General features: G+C 37.7%; 1 protein-coding gene across 4 annotated transcripts in view; it reads left to right on the forward strand.

The window, feature by feature from the left end:
• Positions 1-25,645, forward strand: part of tenm2a (teneurin transmembrane protein 2a) — a 369,158-nt gene that overhangs the window by 216,156 nt on the left and 127,357 nt on the right. The window contains exon 1 of one of the 4 annotated variants that reach the window (XM_065271752.2): positions 21,987-22,148. The exons of the other annotated variants lie outside the window; for them this stretch is intronic. Within the exon in view, the coding sequence (XP_065127824.2) occupies positions 22,133-22,148 (16 nt within the window). The 5' untranslated portion in view covers positions 21,987-22,132. Of the gene's footprint in view, positions 1-21,986; positions 22,149-25,645 lie in introns of those variants that run through there. 4 annotated transcript variants of the gene reach the window in all.

Below are 25,645 nucleotides of genomic sequence, written 5' to 3' on the forward strand. Positions count from 1 at the left end.
ATACAGTTTAAAATATTTATTTGTTTAGTAATTTATACAAGAAAAATAGAAAGTATGCACATCCAAATTAAAGAAAATCAAGAACATACTGTAATAGTAGAGATCCACACACTTCTCGATTATATTTTTTTTTACAATGAAGTGAATGTCAATTAAACATATGGCAAAATTAGTTATCCAATTATATATCCATAACTATTCATCAGACATTTAATAAATGGATACATTGTCAGAGAAAAGGTATAAAAATAGTACAAAACGGTAGCTTTTCTGTAGCTATAAGAGTGGTAACCTAAGGTTCTGTTTAATATTTACATGTACAGTTAACTGTTTTGTAACCCTTAAATTTAACTGGTAGCAAATTGTTCCTTAGGGTACACAATCAGTCCTTGGGTTTTATTATTGTACCATACAGTTTTGTAACAGTGTACTGATAACACAGTTGCTGGACACCGGATTGGCCAGAATTATTATTTTTTTCTAATTTGCTATGTTAAATTATAACGTTAAATGCAATGTTAAATAATAAGCCATATTTTCTAAAATATAATGGCTGACACAACTCGTGGAATCCCCCCTCACTTTTCTTTCTCTCTTTGGCTCTCATTCTCTTCATCTATGTGTCCAGCACACGTCTTCCACATACATAACAGTAGTCTCATTTTAACAGCTTCATCTAAGTGGCTGCTGTAGAAACTCACCCATGCCCTTTCTTATGGCCGTGAGGCTGCGCTACTGAGATTAAAACAAGAGTGTGGGAGAGAGATACAGAGAGACAGGAGCTCAGCTCACAGGCCTGCTTGTTATCCCACTATGGACTTTTCCGTACCGAAGCACACCATTAGCCTCAGCACATGCGCTGCGGCATGACAGGTGTCACGAAAGCGTGCTGACATCGGCTCAGCTTGTCCGTCCATCCATCGCGTGGAGGAGAAACAAAAGTGATGTAGTTTTACCTCCAGCTGCTTTCTGGCCCATCAATGGCATATTTGGCAATAATATATTACTGCATCAATCTAACTGATTTAAATCTTAAATGAAGGAGAGGGAGAGAGCAAGGGGTTAAATGTGGAGAGTTAGTGAGCTGTGTGTTATAAAGTGAAAGAGGGAAAGACAAATAGAAAGAGAGAGAGTTGACACTGATTCCCCTGCCAGCTTCTTTCGCTGAATACCAAGAACTCTCTCAATAATTCATTAGGCAGCCATGGAGCCATAAACGAAGCAGTTATCACTGGCATAGGGACAAGCGCGGTCCCTTTGTCAAAGACTGCATCTTATCTATCATTCAGCATTACGTTACAGTACTGTTGGACAACACTTAGTGTGTGTTTATGCACGGCCTAAACAAAGACTCAATGCTAAATATTCCATTCACATCAGCAGATATATCAGAAATCTCAATAAACGTAGAATAAATCAGAAAAACTACGGCTTTATGTTGTAAAACTGTTGGTCTTGAGAAAGCCAACATACTTAGGGTGTCCATACAAGCCATTTTTTTGGGATGCGGATTTCGGGTGCATCTTCCGGAAGTCATATTTGTTGACCGCGTACATCATCAAGCTTTATTATTTAGGTTCCATTTTGTTACATTTCAAGGTAAGCATGAAACTTTTTAGTTGAAATCTGATGAACTCGATGAGGTTTTTCGGAAGACGCACCCGAAATCCTGGCCAGGACGCATCCCAGAAAAATGTCACATATGGTCACCCTAAACATACTGTTATTTGTAATAATGTTGTGTATTGTTGTGCGTGGTGTTATACTGTATTAACTTATTAGAGCACATCTTTGGTCCTAAATTTAGATTTTTGATTTGTGTTGAGAATTATTTGAATATGTAACATAATTTAATTTTTTTATTAACATGTTACTTTCATTTAAAAGTTAAAAACATATTTAGATGATTCAACTACAGTCCCACTCCAATAACCTTTTGCAATAACCTGCCTCACTTTACTTTACTCTTGAGGCATGGCAAAACACAGCATGGACCAGTTTCCCACACGGGCACTACGATCAGACATACTGGTCACGATTCACTACTTGTGTAAGCACAAGCCTGTTTGAACTGCACTGCACAGACTTCAAAACATGAGCAACTTGAGATGTAACCTCAAAGTTATTTCATATAAAAATACTGAAACAATACAAACAACAGATGATTGACTGGATCTACACTGTAAAAAAATTATTAAAATACATTTTCATACAAATTAAGTTAAATAATTTCAACTTGTTTATGTCAACAATATACTAGTAAAAAACTTAAAATAGTAGGTTCAGTTGACTTAATATCCAATTTAATTAAACTTGGATGCAGCACTGCAACATTTATTTATTTATTTATTTATTTACAATATTTGAGCTGTTTAGCATTACTTTAACAATGGGCACACCAGCCTTCAATCTGGGTGGACTGGTGCGGCTCAAGCACTTACGTGGTTCGGGCAGAAACGTACTGCAATTCTGACGATGGTGGTGTTTTTTTTTTTTCATTGATTTCCCTCCCCTTCCTGTCCTCTATGGAGTTCTTATGGGCTAATTGGCCCACATCTGTCGGAGGTGTGCTCTCGATCATAGCCCATCAAGGGCAGCCAACATCAATCTCTTTAGACATGAAACTAGGTTTAGACATTCCAGCCTTAATCAATCAGAAAGCCGGCCAACACAGACTCACTGTCTACATGAAACACACACACACACACACGATTTGGTGTTCTCCCTCGCTCAGCACTGTTGTAAAGCTCTTGGGTATTTTACAGAGATTAAACAGTAAGTAGACGCAGGTGCACGGTGGCTCTAAAAGGCCGTTGAGTGGGTCTCGCCGTAGCAGAGGGGTCACTGGGGTCAGGCCTGGAGGACAGCATGGCAGGTCTTACCAGAATTCTCGTTTGGGTGCTGGAGGTGCGAGCGTTTACATGCATGTGCTTCGCTGAGAGTCTGTTATGAAAAATGCTCTTAAGAGAAAATGAGATGCAAGTGGAAAAATTGTAGATTTTGTAGATCCGTGTGCACACCTTTCTGCATCTGTCTGCATTAGGAATGGTTTCTTTAAAGAAGGTTATTAACCTGTCTGACCCATTTCTAAATGTGCTCTGCCTTTCATCTGTTACACTTATGCTGCGTTCCATAAAAAAAGTTGGATGTGGGATATTCCTGCCTGATGTTGCTGACTTCTGGCCATAACCTGGCTATTTCACCAAATAGTCAGCACATAATCTTAAGCTTTTGCCCCAATACTGATGTATTAAAATACCAGGTTCATTACTTTATATATGAAGAGCTCAGATGCAAACCACTCTTAAGTGCATGTTTTCTTGTAAATATTTTTTTTTTTATCAGACGCTTAATGGATTCTGCCAAGAAACCGGTATTTATGAATGACCCAAGGCTTGGGATTAAGTGGATTTTAAGTAAAAGTTTCTAATGGACGTATAATACATACCCAAAGCATTAAGTTCATATCATTATTTCATATTTAACCGAGGTGGCATTTAAAGATTTTTACATCTGAGCTCCTCATATTTTAATATACAGTTCAATATAACATTACACACATATTATTACTCTGGTTAGAACAGCTTATACTTTAACTTAAATATTGTTTTTTTTTAAAGCAATCAAAACATGCCTTACCTAGCTGTAAATGGAAAGGTGGTATTTCACATTTGCCAGATGCATAGCTGTGCATTATGAGCCCAACCTTATATCAGTTTGTGTGTTTCCTAGGGTTCGAACCCAGCCATCAACAATCCCCACGAGCTTAAGTTTAGCTTTCCTTTTCTCCCTGCAATCTGTTTCTCACACTGTTTGACTTTATGACACAAGTTGAAGGCACGATTTCCTAACACTTCCTCAAATGGCCTTTATAGACAACCACATGATATATCACAAAAAGCTAACACAAAGTCTATCTTCACATCCGCCATCCAGACTAACAACACCCCCATGAGATCTGTCAACTGACTAAGGGCTTTCCTTGTCAAAATACTTATTCGCAAAAAAAACCTTGCACAAATCTCACGACAGCTTAGATAAATTTTGGTTGTTCCTTTGCCTTCCACCCCCTCATCAGTCTATCATTCATATTACGCCCTGCTACCAACACCCCGTTGGGCTGAATCATTGATCTCTGTCCTTGTCTTCTTTCATTCTTCAAGTTCATTTCATTATCATATCATGTCTTCTGTTATTTTCTCTCTTACTGTCCGTCCATATGCCTTGGGCTTTAGTTCTCACATTGATTGTAGTGTGCGCGTATGTCCTTTAAATCTGACAAGTAATCTTCGAAAACCCATCATACTTCGTTTGAAGGAGGAGGAAATGCCTGGGATTGGTTGTTTTTATTTGATTCTGGTTTTCTGTTTTTATTTATTCATCAATGAGTGGGAGATTATTTGTTTGCTCTTGAGTGTGTTATCTTAAATCATACATGATTTGATTAGAATGCAGCGCGTAGAAAAATGCGGGTTAGATGTCATTGTGTCTTTGATGCTGTCAGACTGAATAATTGATGCTGAGTTTCGAGAGAGAAAGAGGGATGATCTATCTGGAATTTTAAACCATTGCTGGATTTGTTGAGCATTCTTGAATAGTTCACTCCCAGATATTTAGTATTTTTAAATATGCATATAAACCCCACAGCATAATTTAAAATATTTAAGTATTTGCTTAATCCTAGTGAGGTGCCTACAGAGGCAGCATTTTAAGGGGCTTCCAACATAATAGCTGCTCCAAATCATTGCATTTATATTGATAACCTTGTTTTGGACAAATAAGGTGAATGCAATTATGATGATATATTTATATTGCTTTTAATATGTGATTTATCAAAATTTTAGATTTTTTTGTGAAATTAATTAAGTGTGTTTTCATGTCAAATTGATGGCACTTTTAGATTAAGTGGTCAAAAAATAGTCCCTAGCTTGTACCCTTTTAAAAGGTTCACCTTTGTATCTAAAGGGCCCTATTTTAACGATCTAAGCGGATTGTCTAAAGCGCACAACGCAACGTCTTAATGGGTGTGTCCGAATCCACTTTTGCTAGTTTAACGACGGGCAAAATGGTTTGTGCGCAGAGCGCATGGTCGAAAAGGGTTGGTCCTTTTTTTTAATGAGTAATGGGAGTATTTTGGGCGTAACGTGCAATTAACCAATGAGAGTCTCAGCTCTCATCCCCTTTAAAAGCCAGCTGCGCTGGCCCTATGTCTAATCCCTATTTAGATGACGGACTTTGTAAACTGAAAAATTAAGCGGAGGAAGAAGATCCCCAGTTTAAGATTAATGTTAAATAATTGTGTTGTTTTTCACTTGTATTGAAATTGTAATTTTTTTATTAAAACCTTTAAAACCCGTTTTATTTTAGTCATGGATGTAAAAATAGCAGGCTTTAATGCTTTAAATGTATGGCTATCAACAAGTATGGAAGAAAAGGTTTGTACTCTAAAAATACTTTATTTGTAACAAACAGGAGATAAAGAATTTACAAATGGCTCTCCGCACCTTTCAGCACTTGGACAGCGACAGTTTTTTAAAGCATTACTTAAAAATGTTTCTCATCTCACCATATCCACAGGTCATCATATAAAATAAATCCGTGAGGTAGCCTTTAAAAAACATTTAAAAACAGATCCATTTGTTTAAAGCAAAGCATTTATTTACTTACCAGGCTGCAGGTGAAGCAGCTCTTTACGCCTTCTAACGTCTCATAATTAGTCCTCATTTATGTCCAAGAGACTCAATAATAATCTTTTACATTCAATCCTTTAATCTTTCACATTTTAAAGCGTTTTTGTGCTGCTGCGCATTCATGTATGTGTTAAGCAATCCTGCGTTGTCGTCCCGTTTAGGCGCATATTACTGATGCACTCTTTAAATAACAAAAAAACATATTGCGCCATTGACTTTAGACTTTAGAGCAGGTTTTTGTTGGTCAATGGTGTAGTCTATTTAAGTTGCCTCAAAATAGCAACCCGCCAACAATGCGCCTGAACACACCTCGTTTTCAGACCAGAACGCCCATGGGCGCAAAAGGGGGCGCAAATGCATTTGCTATTTAAACAACGTGGCGCTAAACGTGAAAATGATCATTGCGCAGGGTGGAAACTAGCAAAAGACACTTGCGTTGCGCATTGCGCTGCATTGCGCCGGGTGTAAGATAGAGCCCAAAGAGTTCATATTAGGTTCATATTAGTATACATACAGTGGCACATATTAGGACCATAAAGGGTACTGTCCCAATGACAGCTAGGGACCATTTTTTACCCTTTTTTCCTGACAGTGAGGTTGCCTATGTACAGTAGAGCATTGCATATTTATCACAACATCATAATAAATTGGTTACACGTGACAATTGGATGTAGCTGCCTTTAAAGCCAACCTTAAAGGCTCAACACATATTGTTTTGCATTATATTGTCTGGTTATTATAAGAATTAAAATGGGCAGCAGCTTAGTGCCAAAATTAAGGCTGTATTATTGACATCAATGTGTAATTTAATTTAACTTCACAAACAAAGTGGGGACTTTTCTTTATAGCTGTAATCTGAAGGGGATTCAGTCTGTTTTACTCATCCTGACTTTGACTGAGTGGAAGTTATTCTTGTTCTCCTCAACGCTCCCTCTACTCCTGTCATCCTCCAGAATGTGGGTTTTTAGGATGGGGTGGGATTTAGCAAGGGGCCTGCGAGAATGTGATGGACACTGCTGTCGTGATTAAATCTAGCATATCACTAAAACGAACGACAGACACGTGGTGCTGCGTTCCCCTGGCCCTGCGAGACATGTGCACGATTCCATCTGAAGAGGTGCATAGCATTCTACGGTTTATAAAGCATTTGGTCTTTCCCAACTAGAATGAGACCAATCACAGCTATTTATTTATGATGAGAACTGGTTAATCCATACACAAGTTGATCCACACAAGTTAATAGATATACATTTTGGTGGAGGGGCAATTTGCATCTCCAGTTCACCTAACCTGCATGTTTTTGGCCTGTGGGAGGAAACCGAGGTACCCGAAGTAAACCCACGCTCACCTGACCTCGCCGGGGGTCGAACCTGGGACCTTCTTCCTGCGGGGACACTGTGCCGCCCCCAATCACTTATAGAGTTTGTGTGTATGGGCTAACTAGACTGTGGTATAGGCAGCAAATGTATAAACCTATTTTCCACCTACCTGTATGAAACGCATGCAAGTCATTTTTTATAATGACACATAACCATAGAGAACTTCAGGCTGGTGTAGTCAATCCTTGGTATCCTCACCACCCTAATATGCTATACCACCAGCTGCTCATTACCATCCTCTAATGGACCATCTCTGCTGTCTCTATGAGAACAGAAAGAGGATGCTGTCCTTAAGCTCATGTGGATAGTGAACACAATGACCTCATCTGCCTGATTAGAGAAAGCGAATACGGTGCCTCTCACGATTTCTCTCAAGCATTATTGTTGCCTCCATCTCTTCTCTCTCTCTTTCTCTCTAATGATGTGGCATAGCCGTGGCTGGGGGTTTTAATTAAAGTGCCACCGTTGGTGAGGGCAAATCACGTCTCATCTCATCAGCACTGCAGTCTTGCACTTCTCAATGTCACCCGGCTCACGCACTCGCTCGCTGATACCATCAGTTTGTTTGTATGTGCGCTTAAGTTTATTTTGTTAACTAAAACATGTCTTGCATTATGGCATGGTGCATGGTTTGGCACAGCTTTCATTGTGTTGGAACCAGATTTTGTGTCTACCTTTCAGTTTAAGTGAAATATCAGTGATCTTCAGAAGTAGTCTGGAAACACTATACAGTAGTAGGTTTCATTTAACTGTCGTTACCAAAAATTATTGTGTTTTATGTACTTTAAAATATGAACATGCATAAAATGTTAAACAAAATGAACAGTAATTAACTATTTAAATCGACTGTAATAAAATAATGTAATTTTTTACCCTGTCTGTGAAATCCAGGCTAAAGTTTCATAATATAATAATGAGATTAGGCACATCAAAGTTTGATTTCAATTATTGATTTCACATTCTTTTCGATATTAAAAATATCAAAGTTATATTTTCACACAATGCTATTTACTGTAAGGGAAGCGGATGTTTGCTGTTCATGACTGTGCAAGCATCATGAATCTGGCTGAGAAAATATGCACAATACTGCTGATGGTGCACACAGCATAAATAATAACCAGTCAACGGCAGTAGTCAACTAGTAAAAATGCATAGAGGTGCACACTTCCCTAATCAATGTTATTAATAAAATTTATTATACAGTATTGTCCAGATAATTTACGATTTGTCTGTATCTCACGTTCGATTCTTCTATCATCAGCTCAGCGTGGTTTTAAATTCCCACCCTTCCCCTCATTTCCTCACTATGCATAATCACTCGTGTGTTCCACATGCAATCTATAAAGGTAGACTCATTCTCGCACGGTGCGCGGCGAAGGGCGGCGCTAACCCAAACAAAGCTGGAAGCGCTGGGCCTCGCTGAAGAACTAAACAGATGATGGATGGGACAAGCTGTGAAAGCAATGGGCTCTCGTGTGTCTCTGGCGGTTTGTAATTGCATGAGAAAAAGGATGCTCAGCAGCCCATAGTATCACCCTAATGGGATTATTCCCAAGCCATCCTCATCGAGAGAGAAAGGCAGTAATCCAATTCTCTTACTGTATGTCATTGAGAATCAGCCGCTGGATTGCATACATATACATACAATGCATCATCTGTAGGAATTGTTTTCTCTCTGCTATGTACACATTTTTTTTCTGTGTGCCTGCATGTTTCTGCCTCAGTACATGTTTGCATGCACTTATGTCTCTGTGTCATAGTTTGGGTGTGTAGGTGTGCCGCATACAGTGTGCCACTATTACTGTTTTTCAAACTACTGTCCTGTATATTCTGCAACTATATTAAAGTGTTAAAGATAAACATAATCCATAAACAGTGACCATTCTCTGCTAATTTTGACCGATTCAATGGCACAATGAATCATTTGACTGATTCAGTACATGATTGACTCCTTGAATCCAAACTGACTTAACCAAATCTTTTGACTGATTCATTAAAATGGAACAAATCTGATGATTCACTTTCAAATTGGAAGCATAAAGTCAGTAATAGATTGCGATTTAGATTGCTTTATATTTATGAATAGGTCTAATGTATGAGTAGAACTTCATACATCAACAGTCCCATCACTTGGTTTGTTTCTAACCAAGAACCTGTCTGAGGTGAATAGATGTACTTTATTCATCTTCACTTGATTTCATATCAGCCCTTTTGACCATCATGCAGCAAATAAATAAAACATATTGGAATACATTTACGGCTTGAAGGCACATGCCATGGATCAGAGATTTGTGTGTGTGTGTGTGTGTGTGTGTGTGTGTGTGTGTGTGTGTGTGTGTGTGTGTGTGTGTGTGTGTGTGTGTGTGTGTGTGTGTGTGTGTGTGTGTGTGTGTATGTGTATGTGTGTGTGTGTGCTTAAAGGAGTCAATGGTTAAGATGCGACTGTCTCATCATTCCAGACACTAAATCCCTTTAAGTGTGTCTGACAAAGAGCAAAATTTGTCTGCCTGTCCATTTTTTTCCTCTGGGTTTTCTTTCTCTGAATTTTCTTTTTTCACCCCTCTTTGTTAGCAATGACAATTGCGGTCTGCGCTTAAGCTATAAATCCCAGATAGAAATGCACTGATAGAAAATAGTCTGTATCAATGCCGAAACTCTTAAAATTCAGATGGAACGATGCTGACTCATTTCTGTCTGCTGGTAATGCTACATCAGTGTCATTAGATCTGGTTTTATCTGTGCTGTAGGGCCAGAGATGAAAGCGTTTATTGTAAGTTACTTGATTGCAGTCTTCAATCTTTTTGTTATTAATTTTCAAGAGTGGGGGGAGAGAGAGAGAGAGAGAGAGAGAGAGAGAGAGAGAGAGAAAGAGAGAGAAAGAGAGAGAGAGAGAGATGTCAGTCTTAGGAATCCCTCTTTCCTGTTGCAGCCTCCAGATGGACATAGCTGTAAGCGAGAGAAAGAGAGAGAGATAGAAAGAGAGAGACAGGGCAAGATAAAAACGGACGAAAAAGGTCTTCCACAGCCAAATGAAAGCTAATGAAGAGCGACAGCTTCTTTATAGACTCACAACACAGACACAATGAGCATGTGAACATTTAGAGCAGCATCCTCCATTACATTACCCAGCAGCCATCGCTGCAGGTGCAAGACCGACTGAGGAGAGCCAAACTATCTGAATTTTGTCTTTCAATTCATTGTCAGCTATTTGTCTAATCTCACTGACAGAATAATAATCGTCAAAGTGACGTTTTTCACCCTTGAGCTGTGATGCAAACAACACAGTTGAGGAGAAAATGCTCATCAAAGATTAAAACACACACATTGGATGGATATTTTTGTTACTTCTCTATCTTTCTTAAATGTATCTATTAGAGCTGCGCGATTAATCGTTAAAAGATCGTGATTTCGATTCGACCCCCAACAGATCTTAATCCAGCATTTCTACGATTCAGGTAATTATAATTTCAAGGAGGAAAGACGCAGTCTCGGCAGTTCTCGCGACAACAGTCAATCACTAACAATGGCAACGATGACGTTTCATTTATTATTGCGCAAGCCAAATGTGCTCGTGTTTGCTCCACTGGTACAGCAGATGCTTTCGCCAAGAAGTTAGACAGAAAGAAACAGAAACTAAAGAGAATAAGTGAGGCAGAGCAATGCGCAGGTATGTCTGACAAGATCCTTGAAGTTGTTTTAGTGGGCGTGAAGGTTAAGCGTGCCGACGTGAGCGTCAAAAAACGCTTGAATGCATTCTCTGAAATCCTCTCAAGCGGAGGTCTCCGCTTTCCGATTAGTTGACACCGAACGTTTCTGCCTTCTGATTTGTTGCAGCCGAACCCCGTCATAGCTCATTACCATAAAGTTAATACCAATCCATGTGGCAGCAATCTGCACCAAAGCATAAGTTTTTTTATTTAGGCTAATTATGATGTATATTTTTAAGTTTCTTTTAAAAAAATGAATACATAATCACTCTCCTGTTAACATTAACTGAGTTTAAATATTATATAAACTTATCTGAAACTTTTAGAAGCAGAATTATTTGCACCTAAAACTAATGTTAACCCAATGTTCAGGGGTTGTAAGTCTTTACAATAAAAAAATTCTTGAGAATCATGATCATTATTTTAAGCAAAAAGAATCCTGATTCTTATTTTATACAGAATCGTGCAGCTCTAATATCTTTATGATGTGTGCATTTTAATTTTTGATGAGCTTTTCTACTATTGCGAATTAAAAAAAGTATGATATGTAAATGAATTGAAATGTGTGATTTAAAAGCTTTTTTGTGATTATTAGATGTTTGTAAACATTTTTTAAAGGGTATAACCCCAGTGGCAACTAGGGACCATTTTTGACCTTTTTTGTCTGACCGTGTACATGGAAAATGTCATCATAAAAGAATGGATTCTCTTTTCTGAAATTTTGACAAGGAACCATTTTTTCTTTTTTTAAAAATTTAAATATTATTTTAAAGGGTCATATGGCGAACATAATATTGTGTATTTGGTGTAATGTAATGTGTTCACGCAGCTGAAGGTTCAAACACATTATTTACTTTACTGACTTCACGTATCTTCTATACCAGTGGTTCTCAAAATGGGGGCTGGGGCATTTTATGACATAGTATAGCACTACTTTGCACAACAGCACTACTTTGTATACTTTAATATGTTTTGTCTAATTAAAATGTTATGTTTTAAAAAAAATTGTCATAAAATTTCTTTGGGGGCACGAAGGAATGCACTGTACAAGGCAGTTGACAAGGGGGGCCGCACTCTGAAAAAGTTTGAAAACCATTGTTCTATACGCACAAATGAAACAAAGACACAGGCAAACATGAAATCGCATCATATGACCTCTTTAATTCCAACTGTGCATAATAGGATTATAAAACGTGAACAATTGTAATGCAACACCTAGACATCATTTTATCCTTTTATGTGAGCATATAAATTTGATAGATTAATATATAGTAACATTAACTTTTCCAGCTACAGGATACATAACATGTAACCTCAAATGTCTTCCACTCCATTAGTAATCGCCGCATAACGTCACTTCTCATTTGCACAAAGTTAAACTTTTCCCATCTTTGTTAACTCTTTGGGCACACCCACTTTTCATGTCACTGGAAAGTGTCAACTTTTACGGAAAATGATTGACTTCCATTTGCTTTTCAACTGGGCTTTACTGGCAGGCTCATGAAAACCTCCCCGAGTTCAGCACAAAAACCACCGCATTTCCATCGCTGCTGAGATGCACACAATCTACAGTGGTTTGTGTTTTCTAAGACGCAGGGGGTTATAGTTCATTAAACTATATGGGTCCTGAGAGAGACTCTGGCCCTCTCGCTCTAGAAGACGCCCGGGCTATTAACGCACCAGAGGACAGGATGAGTTCTCCTCCATTAGCTTAGCATGGCTAATGACTCCCATTCATCCACTGTTTATGTAAAATGGAGCTCTTTTAGAGGCGGCATGCGCCATCAAAACAGCTGGCAAGATATTAAGCGTGGAGCTGTGGAGTCAGAACATGGATGAATGTGAGTCTGGGCGAGTCACGGTTGGGAAATCGTTCACAATGAGAGTGGCTGTGGTTCGCGGCGGGAGACCGCGGCACAGAAACGCTGCTTTAGATCTCAGCAGAAAGGCAGCGAGTCAGTAAGCACAAAATATCCCTCAACCCACGTAAAAAGAGAAACAAGAACCTCAGCAAGAACAGTGAGGGTAGAGAGAGGTTGAAAGTGTTGAAGAGAGGAAAACGGATAGATTAGCTCAGCTATACCGTGTGTTGAAATCGCTCTACTAGTTAAAATTGCGAGGGACAAAACAGGAGGATATTCGACTGCACAACAGCATTTAAAATATAATGAATTGGCTAAATTGAAGTACATTGCAGACAGTGGTACACACATTAGAAATAGGTTTTCGAGCAGTATCATTTAACTATACAGAATTTCTGCTTTTGTTGTAAATGAGTTAACAAAATGAATTAGAAATGTCAAATTAACTGATTTTCTGGCATTATTGCAATTCAATATTGCAAACAAATAGCCACATGTATGGTTTTGGTTGAGTGCAAGTAGGAAAAGACACTTAATCTTGACTTATGCACAACCTCCCTCAACATCTTCCCAACACTCCAAAGCACATAAAGTAACATTTCATTTTAACATTTACTCTCCACATCTAGTTTATTGCAAGGCATGCTGGAAACAAGAATTTCTTGGAAACAAAAGAATAGAAATTATTCACTTATTTTCAACGCAAACGAAAATGAAATAGTCGTCCTGTATTAAATCACTTTAACTGGGTAAATTCAGCAAACAGCAAAAATCCAGGATTGAGAGATGCATTGCAATTCTGAGAATGAATTCTGTCTTTCTGTGTTAAGAGAGTGTTTGAATGTTAGGTTATGTGCTAATTAAGTGACCTTTCTTACTTGTCTTTTTGTAAGGTGAGGAAAGAGAGGGAGAAGTGCTGAAATAAGACATTGTGTGTGTGCATGTGCGTGCGTTTGTGTGTGTGTGCGTACACGTTTTTCACAGTGTGTGTCTCAGAGTGAGAGGGAGATGATATAGTGCTGATCAGGTTCCTACAGTGGCGCCTGCACTTCATAAGGATAGGAAACGGTACAGAGGACAAATACAGACGGAGAGGAAACGAGAAATGAAAGCAGATGGAGGAAAGGACAGATGGGATGAATAAGAAAAGGAAATGAAGGAATAGAGAACCTGAGGTGAGGTGTAGATGGGATGAAGAATGAGGATAATATGCAGTTTGCACTCCAGCAAACAAACATGCAGCCATGTTTTAGAATATGAAGTGTCATTTAGTTAAAACAACAGATGTAAGATATAAAAATTCAATGAAGCATCACTTATTTCATTTATTAATTCAACCTAGAATCCCTAAACTACTACCTCTCTGCATCAGAGTGTTTATGAATGTGCACTTTGAATTTTCACCTGATATAGCAGACCATGGGTGTACTTTAACTTTTTTGTCAGCCGAACCCCCTTGACCTAAATTATTTACTGGAGGTAGTATTAGAAGTAAATATTTCCATAATTCAAAAGCAAATTTATTCAAATAATAATCATAATAATCTATTTATCAATAGCATTTTATATACAATAGTATTTACCAACCTGTCCATTTTGCATGATTTCTCAGTTTTCTGGTATATTGTAGTGTTTTGCAGATTAAACAAGTATAACTTATATTTTCTTTTAGTGTTTTATTTAGGTTTTTAGATGTTAAAATTATTTATATTTTAAGATCTAATTGTAATTGATAATTTTTTCAACAACCCACAGACCCCCTGTAACTCCTGTGTGAACCACCAGGGGTTCGCTAATCCCAGTTTCAGAAATCCTGTAGTATGGCCATTCCCAAACTGTGGTCCGCGGACCACTAGTGGTCCATGAGGGTACTGCAGGTGGTCAGTGTAAAGGCAAAATAATATATATAAAAGAATATATTTTATTAAGAAAAATATATATTTTTTTAGAATATGTTTTAAGAATCTGTTGTACTGATGTGATGACCAGTTATAGTTTTAGTGCTAGTAAGCCTATTTAGAAGTGCAGATAAATTTAGGACTTTGTGTAGACATATTTTATTATGAGTATTATGAGGTGGTCCACGAAAATTCTTGATTACAAATAGTGGTCCACACACACAAAAAGTTTGAAAACCCCTGCTGTAGTAGACCATTGGGTACTACTCATTTCACCGTACTGCATTGTGGGACAAAATCTGATGCTTCTGTATTTTTTTCAGAACTTTTATCAGATGTTACTATGGTATACTGAATTATAATTAGAAACATTTTACAAGTAACAAGTGTCAAAGGCATTTATGGAGTTTATGCAAAGTTTATGCAAGAGTCAATATTGGCATTGTTAACCCTTCTTTTTCAACGCCTCTGCTATTTGCCCTGGCATACTGTCCATCAACCTCTGGGCCACATCCTGACTGATGGCAGCCCATTCTTGCATTGTCAATGCTTGGTTTATCTTTTTGTTTGTCCACCTGCCTCTTGAGGAATGCCCATCTTGAGGATTGATACAAAAACACCCTTAGAGAGGATGCTGGCACAGTCGTGGAACAAAAATATTGACATTTTGGGTCCATGGCCAGAAAACTCCCCATACATTAATCCCATCGTGAACTTGTGGTCAATCCTCAAGAGGTGGGTGGACAAACAAAAATCTTTAACATCAGCTGATAAAATCATCTAAAAACACTTAAGTAGCAGACTTTGTATAAATTTAAATGTGCGACATTGTCAAAACTTTTGGCCACAGCTGTACAATAAGTAAATTTTATTTTTGGACTTACCGATGTGTCCCATTGTTTACTTTATTAATCATTATTTTAATTTGTCGTGAAGCCCTGCGAGGTTAATTAACGTCAATGGTTCCTCTCAATGTGTCCACAGAGACCAGAGCACGCCACTTTCTGCCGTCATTTGAAGACATTAGTGTCTGACATATATAAAATGTGCGTTCATGTGTGTCTGTCTGTACATTTGTAGATAACATTTGTCTGTTCTGCTCTGATTGTCTCATACAGAACTCCTCTTTAACAACAAAGCAGTTCGCATAAAAAAAAACTTTTGTACCTTAAATGTAGAACCTGAAACTAAAGCACATTTTAGTAACTCTAATAACTAAAATAAAATAAAATGGATCATTTTTATCTATATAAAATGCAACTTATAAAACTTGGTAAGAGAAATTAAGTACCATTAAACATATTTAAGTGTCAAGTAATTACTGAAAGCATTAACTTTAACAGCCTATAAACCAAAACAAGGTTAGCAGTTTCCAAGTAAAATTAACAAAAAAATTACATTAAAAACTGTAATAACCTGCCACCAACTCCCATAAAGTTGTTATAAAACTTATAAAAAAGACTGCAGACTTACAGTACAGCATCCCAAATAAGTCTGTGATGTCTGCTGGACTCGGTGCGACTGCTCTGCTTCCAAAAGCCCTGATTAAAGACACAGGCGATGGAATGGGACACCACTGTTACTCCAGTGAAGACAGATGTGTCTTTTATGGACACTGTATAATAAAATGCAGAACTTAAACAATCTTTTTCTTGACTGATTTGCTGCATTAAATATGTAAATTTAAAAAAGGCCTTTTCTCATCACAATGTCCAAAACAATTTTCTGCTTGGCTCCCCTCTGCAAGTGCGCAAGGCCGGGGCAAACTGGTCGTGATTGCATCCCGTATGAATCTCTGCAGAGAGAAAGACGGAGAGAGAGAAAGACAGACAGCTCTGACACACAGGAAAACATCCATCTCTCTCATCCTTTTGTATGATCTGCTCATAATGCTGTCAGTATTGACTGTTATAGGAGCAGTATTGGAGTGTTACGATGACTAATGTTGATGGAAAAGAGAGTGAGACAGGCAGCGAAATATGAACAGGGTCTGTACATCAAGGCAGAAGAAGGGGAGATGTAAACTGAGAGAGAGAGAGAGAGTTCAAAGAAGCAACGTAGGCCCTGTACACACTATAACTACTATGATAATTGACATAGAAGTAACCATAGCCACGTTCCGCTGTCATGTGTGTTCAACAATTTTTTAAAGGGATAGTTCACCCAAAAATGAAAAATTTGTCATTTACTGACAAATGAGTTTCCTTAGCCTGTTTCACAGGTTCACATTAACACGTAATCGATATGGAATGAGATAAAACATATTTGGCGTGCTGTCCAAGGGGAGTGCTTTTAGCCCGAACCCAAATTACCCCCCCCCCCCCTCTTTAACTGGGATAGATGAAACTAGCTGAGAGTGAGGTGAAGGGGTGGAGGAGGTATGCTGCAAAATTTGTCACGGGACAGAGGCTATTTAAAGGCAGCTCGCGCTGATTGGTTGGATCACATGACCATGCTCCTCCCGAACTAATTAAATAAACTTCATTACGTACAAATGAAAATATTTTGATAAATTATGGTAATCACGCAGTTGACAGTACTTATTGACTTCCAAAGTACAAAAAACATATACTATGGAAGTCACTGGGTATAGTTTATTGTGTGCTTACCATCATTTATCAAAATAAATGAAGAAATTCATACAGGTTAATAACAACATGAAGGTGGGTAAATGATGATAAAATAAAAAAAATAGCGTGGACTATGCCTTTTACCAAAGTAGTATTAGCGTTATGTTTACAGAGGTGTTGTGTGTTGTTGATGTTTGTGAGGCTGATGTTTCAGAGAGTGCTGTCTTGCAGAGTGCCAATTGGGGGCTTTGCCATTTTGGGTCTTGGCTCATAAAGCGATTTAGTTTTTGGAGTTAATTAAGTGGGAAGGTGCCGGTCGTGATATTTAGGATTGTGAAGGATTAGAATTTGTTTTGGTTTATCATGGGCTTGTTATTGTTTGCTGTTTTTGCAACACAAGGTATTAAACATTCATACCTTTTTCTCCCTATGATTTAATGTTGATGTTCTGGATGCACGTTTAAATACATCAACTAGTTGTTCACTTCGGTTCAGCACAGCACAGACACTGGGCTGAATTTCTGTAGTTGTCATTACCTGCATTTTGCGGGAATTCTTTTGAAAGTGGTTGTCACTCCTGTAAACTACTGAACTTTATGTGTACATACCAGGATTAAGCATTGAAAGGTGAACTGACAACTGATTTAAGCTGCAGTTTGCATGGAGACATACTGTAGAGAAGAGAGTGAGTGTGGTGAAATAAAAATGAAGGAGTGATATAATTCTGCACAGGTATCCATACCTCTTTTGAGATGGGCATGAAGCCACACGTTGTGACATACCATCATTGCTTTAGCATCAAAGTAAATCTTGCCCGAAAACAAAAAGGAGGCAACTGACGAAATGTGTTATTCCGCGTTGTTGACAGCAACAGCTGGTTTGTAAAAAAACCTCATTAAAACATGGAAGAAATGTTTTATGGACATGCATCTATTGATTTATTCATATATCTCACATCACAACCGGTTAGGGCGTGATGAAATATTGTACAGACTATGTTTACCTCAATACCAGTTTGTCATTTCGCAGTGATTCTTTCAGTTCTTGTTTATTAACTGTACGTGTTTCTTCTTTGTTGTCATCCCAGTTCGATTGAGTCGCTCACAAATAAGTAAGCTCGATTTCAACTTCATTTGGATTTGTCATTGTGTCAGACTGTAATTACGCTGTTGAGATTCTATTCACCTCCTCCGCTGTCTCGCCCAGTGTTGATTGTCTATCAACACTAGGCTTTGATTTTGTTTTAGGGGCTGACCGTTTCCTCTGTCGAACAGGTGTTAAAGAATTGGTCCAGGGCAGATGAAAGTCTATTAACTGCTGGAAACACATCTCAGTGATGTCTTGACCGCTGTCTGTCACTCCCAATTAAATCCGATGCCGACTAGAGAATCCGAGTCGTGCTTTCTGCAGATGAGAATCTAGAGATTATTCTATTCATAGCTTCAAATGTCCCAAAACACCTCCAATTTCTTTAATCTATTTTGCTGTCTTCCTGTCTATTCTTCTCACGTATCTCTGTATTAATTTCTCTTTCTGTGGTGAAGCTGGGTTTGTTTTTCCAGATCAGAATTGTAATGTTAGGATGGGCTGAATCAAACTGGTTTGATCTTGAAATTGTTTAGCTCATTATTATTTTTTAATAAGCAATCAGCATATTGCTGTTGTGAATACAGCTGAGCCTTAGCGGAGGACTATTCAAAGACAAATCCATTTGTCACTGAATTAATGTTAATTATCAGAGTTTGGGCTTGCTGAATCATAATTGGACACATTATTATACGTTTCCTCCAGATGGGTGCTGGAATTTTGGCACGGGGTGCAGAAGATGTGAGGTGGGCGCTGAAGTGTACAGTATAAGTCCCTTTGTTGATTTAGCTGGAAGCAACTTTTGACTGCAACTGCTGAGAAGGTTGCTTGTTCTTTTAAACATGAAAAAATTAAACACGGGGAGGATGAGTACAAAAGGGAAAGCCGAAAAAAGAGATGGCGCGTAAAATGCCTGTTCTGCAGCATGCAGCTGGATCATCAGCTCAACCTAATGAAGGTAGAGGCATCCTGCTGGTTTTATACCACCAGGTTCACACAAGGGAATGCCAATTACGTGCCCCCTCTTTTTTCGGTATGCACACACGCATGCCCAAACACACACTTACGCACAATGAGACATGCAGAGACACGGACATACGGAGGGAATGTTTGGCAAGCCCTGGAAAGATGTCAAGATCTTGTCATTGTGGAAGCTTCAGCATGGAGGGAACGAGAAGCGCTCTTTCTGCTCGGCTCCTCCTCCTGTGAATATTTTGAAAAACAACTGTCTTCTGGTAGCGTCATTTGCCTTGCAGTGAATGTGAGGCAGAATGTAAATCTTGAACTGAACAGCATTTAAATCTGGGCCATACAATCTGACCATGAACAAGTAAATGTGCTTAAAGGGGTAGTTCCCCAAGAAATTAAAATTCTGTCATCATTTACTTACTCTCAAGTTGTTCCAAACTAGGGTGTCCACCACCCAACAAACAAGATGTGTGACAAGTAGACAAATATTCTGAAAATTATTGACTTTTGTAGTATTTTTCCTCATATTATGGAAGACAGTGGTGCCACAGATCTGCTTGGTTACAAACATTCTTCAGAATTTTCATTTTTGTTCAGTTTGGAAGCATTTGAGGGTAAGAAAATGATGACAAAATCATTTATGCTTTTACAGTATAGTACTATTCAGGGACAGCATTACCTAAAGTGAAATATACACAAACGTGGAAAAAAAAAGATTTTCTCAGACACCACAAACTTTGAGAAAATGTATTTAGGGGCACAAAGCAGAATATAAAGTTCTACTTTCAGATATATAGTTTCATAGTTTGTTACTATGTACCTCAAAAACATCTTTGAATATCTATTTGCTGACACTTACCTTCCAAATTTTGGCAAACAGTGATTAGGTCTTTCTCAAGGCCGGTGGCTGTATGAGCTTTCCTAGGAAAGTAACCCCCAAAAAGTATAACAGAGCGTTCAAAATGTAATGTTTCAATGAGAAACTTTCTAAGCAGCGTGCATCAGATAGTGATTGAATAGTCTGTGGGCAGTCTGTGGGGGTGTCGTCTGAGGCTGGAACTAGGCAGAATAAATCTGAAGAACTTTTGTTTTGATGCACATCACCAGGACATTATTGCGACAAAGAGACAAAGAGTGAAGAGCTCTCTCGCCTTTGCTCGCCCACCCCTCACACTTATTTACAGCACTCAGTATAATGTATGGGGTCTATACCTTGTGAGCACCGAAGAACATGGTCACTTGAGTGCTTTTTCTACACATACAACAGGACATAACCAGGTATGAATTTGAAGCTTGTCTTTATAGCTTTTTCCTTTTAGGGATTAAGACATTATGCAGGAATGAGTAATGTAAAATAAGGTGAAGTCAATCTATACAAGAGTAAATATGTAAAAAGGGAAAAAGAAACCTTTTGAAAACCATGGGCCAATGTCACAAACATACAGAACAGTAGGGGTGAGCGGGGCACAACCTAATGCATTTTGGTTTTGGCTCAATCATTTTAAAAAAAAGTTTGATGAATTATATTTTTACACACATCTTTGCTACAAATGACCATTTGAAGTTTGTTTCTATTAGTTACTATTCTTGGACAATTACACCAAACGTGACTGAAGTGCAAACGTTACAACTTACCCCATACAGTAGGTGGGGTTAATTGTAACAGGCAGGGGGTTAGTTGTAACACTTGCTAAAAATTAAGTTTGCAGACAAATATTTCAATACTATTTTGTCTATATACTTAAAGTGGATATTGTTTATATATCTGCCTATAATAGACAGGCATCTACACTATTCATTCATCATCTAATTATAGTTTAATTATAAATGGATACAAATGTAGAAATATGTAAGAACACGCAGCACAATTATGACAACAACAAATAAAAAACATTTTTATATGTGACACAGTCTGTAAAAACCACACTAAAGTCTCAAAATCAAATTCTGAGATAATGAAAATCAAATATATGATCAAAAATAATTTTGACACAATGTTTGATTAAGACAGGCACATTTATTTTGTTGGCAGCCAGCAATCATTCGTGTGTAGCATATTTAAAACAACGGCAAGAATCACGCTAACGTTATCTGTTTTCATATAATAGTGCTGAGGGGTTAGTTACACAGCGTTACGTTGCCCCACACACCCCTACTCATTTAAAAAAAAAAAATCCAAGATAAAATCTCCTAATCTAATAAGGTGAGCAGCAGGTTTGATGATGGTTTCAATGACATGACCTTACTCAGTCAATATTAAAGATATCAAACTTATTTTCACAGAATTTTCTTAACATTCTGTAGGATGATTTTTAAATGGGGTTTTTATAGGCAGGGTCACAAATATTGCTAGTAATGATCATTTTTATGAAAACAAGCTTTGCTATTTTGACACCATTTGTGTTCCACAGGGAAAAAGTCATACGAGTTTTGAGCAACATGAGGGGAGGTGGATGATGAAAACATTTTCAGTGTAAAACAAATAACCTCCATTAGACTGACCTCATTAGGCATGTAATATATGAAATATTGTCATATTTATTTCACAGTGTTATAGACAAACACTACAATAATCGTGCGATTTATAATCAAAGATTTTTTTGACTGCAAGTTAATTCAAAATCCACTTGGCTCAAAACTCTGCGGAGGCATCTGAATGAGCATGACGCTACAGAGACCTCTTGCTAATTGCATACAGTATACATGCAGGAACTGGACCCAAGGGAAGAAAAGAAGGAGAGAGAGAGAGAAAGAGAGAGAGAGCAAGAGAAAGAGAGTGGGAGTTCCTTTAGCTTCTCACTCTTAGCTGAAGTGTCTTTGAGCAGACAGTAGAAGTGAAGCACTGACAGCAGATTGAAGCTGTACCAGTGTCACCCAGTGTAAATGAACGAATGAATGAATCAGACAGACATTCTGACACGTACATTGTTCTGCTGTCATGAACTGGTGAAACAAAGCTGACTGTTGCAGTATGGAGAGAGGAGAAGGTAAGATGCTTTTTATTGTACATATAATGTCATCTGTCAACATCAGCCACTGGTGGTTTGCTGTATGGTCAAGCATTTTGCTTTGGCGGGACTCTGGGGTCCGTGTTGATTGCGGTGTTGGGTGAAGCGTGTAGTTTGTTATGGATTGTGGGAGATGTCCCTGGAAGATTATGGAGTTTTTGTACTGCCCTGCTCGGTTATCACAAGGTCAAAAGTGGGCTTTCGTATATTTATTCTGCTGCGGATGCTGTTCACAACTCTCTGAAATATTATGGTGTGATATTGTGAGGTTTTGTATGCAGGTGCATCGATGCACCCTATCTTTTCAATGTACACAGCCATCTGTCCGCGTGTGTGTGTGTTTATAAGAGCATGTGTTTTTATGGATGAGTAGGCATTCACACGAACCTGTCTGTGTGTGTGTTTATGAGGGCACGTACAGAACAGTTATCTGTTTGACTTAAAAAAAAAAAATTATGACACACCAAAACAAATTTTTTTAAGTAAGAATTTGTGATTTTGTTATATGCATTACATTGAGCAATATTATAAAAAAAAAGGTTACACTTTACAATAAGGTTCAAATGAGTTAACTAGTTAACATGAACTAATAATGAACTGCACTTATAAAGCATTTATTAATCTTTGTTAATGTTAATTTCAACAATTACTAATACTTTATTAAAACCTTGTTAACGTTAGTAAATGCACTGTGAACTAACATAAACAAACATTAAAAGCTTTATTTCTATAAACTAACTAACAAAGATTAATAAATACTGTAACAAATGTATTGCTCATGGTTTGTTCATGTTAGTTAATATATTAACTAATGAACCTTTTTGTAAAGTGTTAACAAAAAAAAAAAACAATATTTGTTGACACTTTCTATAAACGTTTACTGTATAACATACAAAGTATAATGCAGTAAAGTACATTTTCAACACATAATTTATATTTAAGCATGTTTTTTTGTCTCTTTAAGTCATAATTCCAAAAAATAATAATCCTAAACATGTTTCCCAAAGACGCTACTAGCCAGGCTGTCCCAAACTCGAATAATTTATTGAGCCAATGGTGTTATCCTTTGTGTTTACTGTCAAGAGATGTTAGTCAACCACCAGATTTTTTTTATTATTAGCATATGAAGCTGAGATAAGAGAAAATATTTTAATGTTAAAAAATTACATGCTTTATATTGAATGATTTCTGTGAAAGACAGTCATGTTTTTGTTCGTTCAGTAATATTTACAGGTAAAGGTTTAATTAAAAATGCAAAAGGAAACCACACCTGCACTTTACAGTTACTGCACACGTCACATCTCACATGTATCGCTGCATAATTAAATATAATTATTGTTCACAGACTACATTCTCTTTTATTTCTTAGAATAAATTAGAAAGCAATGACATCCACTCGCATTATAAGACCTTGTGTATCTGACCACGAGATACCGACGTGTTTGTATTCAAACCTACTGTATTATTATCAGCTCTGGCTTCTGTATTGTCACAAGTGGTTGTGATGAGAGTTCGAGCTTCGCCTGTGCTCACCCAGGTCCAATCACATGTAGTTAATGAGCTGACGGGGTTAGTTACCACTAGGTTAATGGCGCACATTAATATGTTGCTAATATACCCCAGGTCATACAGTAATTAAAAATCTCATTTCAACCGAGCATCTTTCATCTTAAATGATTTACTATAGAGTGAGCAAGAGAACGATTTGTGTCGATTATGATTCATTTATAATTCCCATCATCGTTTGTCGAATGTCATTGTTTATAATATAGCCTATCATACAGTAGTGTAGGTCACGAGCTGTTCGTGTGTACTTTTGTGTGTGTGTGTGATGCAATTTTAGGCATCACGCAGGAGATGTTGCATCAGGTGTTCAGGGTTTCTCTAAACACTCCAGCACAGGGACACACACTCTCCTTAGGGTCAGCTGATGCAAAGGCTTGATGAATTTACCTCATAGTAGCACTCATTCACAGCTCCCAAGTGTGTGTGTGTGTGTGTTAGAGAGAGAGAGAGAGAGAGAGAGAGGTGGAGTGTATATATATCTATAAATATTACTAATTTGCATCTGTTGTTCACACATGCAAGGATTGCATACATGTCCCTTACAAAAATTGTCATGGTAACCATAGTTTCCACAAAAATGCATTAAAATATTGTTAAGACTGTAAAGTAATAATGAATTTGTGTGGAATTTATGTAGTCAATTTGCAGTTTTGCACATAACACCACTTATCTCTGGCATGATTTTTTTTTACTACTTGGCTTCAATATAGCGAATATTCTTTCAACAGACTTATGCGCTGTGTTCATGACTCAATGTTGCTGCACTTCAAAGCCACTATTTCCTTTAAGTAATAACCTCAGATCAGATTGAGCTAAAGGTGACGTTAGAAAAAATGAAATGCTTTACAACTAACATAACAAAAGATTGATTATCAGTATTATTAAAAGAAAGAAGAGTGTGCTGAAATGCATGCAATTGAAAATAACAAACATGCAAGGAAACGGTGATACCCAAGATTTTAGTGGTTTATGAGGCAGACTGATTTCTCAATAGAGAGAGGAATCTATTCCTCTCATGCTTTGATCAAGTGAGAGGTTTTTAAAGACCGCACAATCGAGGAGGTGGAGGGAGGGTCGGGAAGATGAGAAGGAAACGTGAAGGAGACATTTGGAGGTGAGGAGATGAGCGGATGGGAAGAAAGAAAACTTTTTTTGCACTAAATTTCTTTTCAAGTGTGCTAAAAATAGTTTTTTTCTAACAGAGTCAGAGACATCAAAGAGCAATTCGCTGGAATATAATTAACAGTTCGTCTACTTTCACACCAAACAGCTGATCTGCGTGAGGAGAACCGTATGTGCTGCTTAATACACGTAGACACAGAGCATGTGTTGTTTTACAATTGATGGTATTTATCATTGCCAGCTATAGATTAGTATGCTGTTTGTCTGTGTGGGAGTTCTTGAGGCTCAGAAACACAGATATTCTACTTGACTAGTTTCTCATTAAACTAAACTATTGCTTGGTAGAGCGAATATAGTGGGAAAGGTTATGTCACAGGTTATGTCAAAACTTTAATCTTCTGTTTCTCAGTATCTGTCAGACTTATTCATGATGAGAGATTTTAATTATAATATCTACTGTAGTTAGTTTGTAACATCAAACAGCTTCATGTGGCTTTTTAGCAGTTCAACTAGCTGTGCATGATGTTAGTAACAGCAGGGGTGCAGGGGTTGATTCCTAAGGGATGCACATAGAGGTTTTCATACACTTACATTACATTTTTGTATAGATAGTGGCAGAGCATCACATTAACACAGCAAAAGGTTATGGGTTCGAACCCAGAAACACAGATACTGATAAAAAATTTGTAATTTGTAATGCACTGTAAGGGGCGGTTCACATTCCGTGCCTAAAACCTCATTTCCAGCGTGCTTTCAAGAGTGGCATTCTGAAAAGTTGACAAATTTTC

The sequence above is a fragment of the Paramisgurnus dabryanus genome, chromosome 16 (assembly GCF_030506205.2).
Source record: "Paramisgurnus dabryanus chromosome 16, PD_genome_1.1, whole genome shotgun sequence".
NCBI lineage: Eukaryota > Metazoa > Chordata > Actinopteri > Cypriniformes > Cobitidae > Paramisgurnus > Paramisgurnus dabryanus.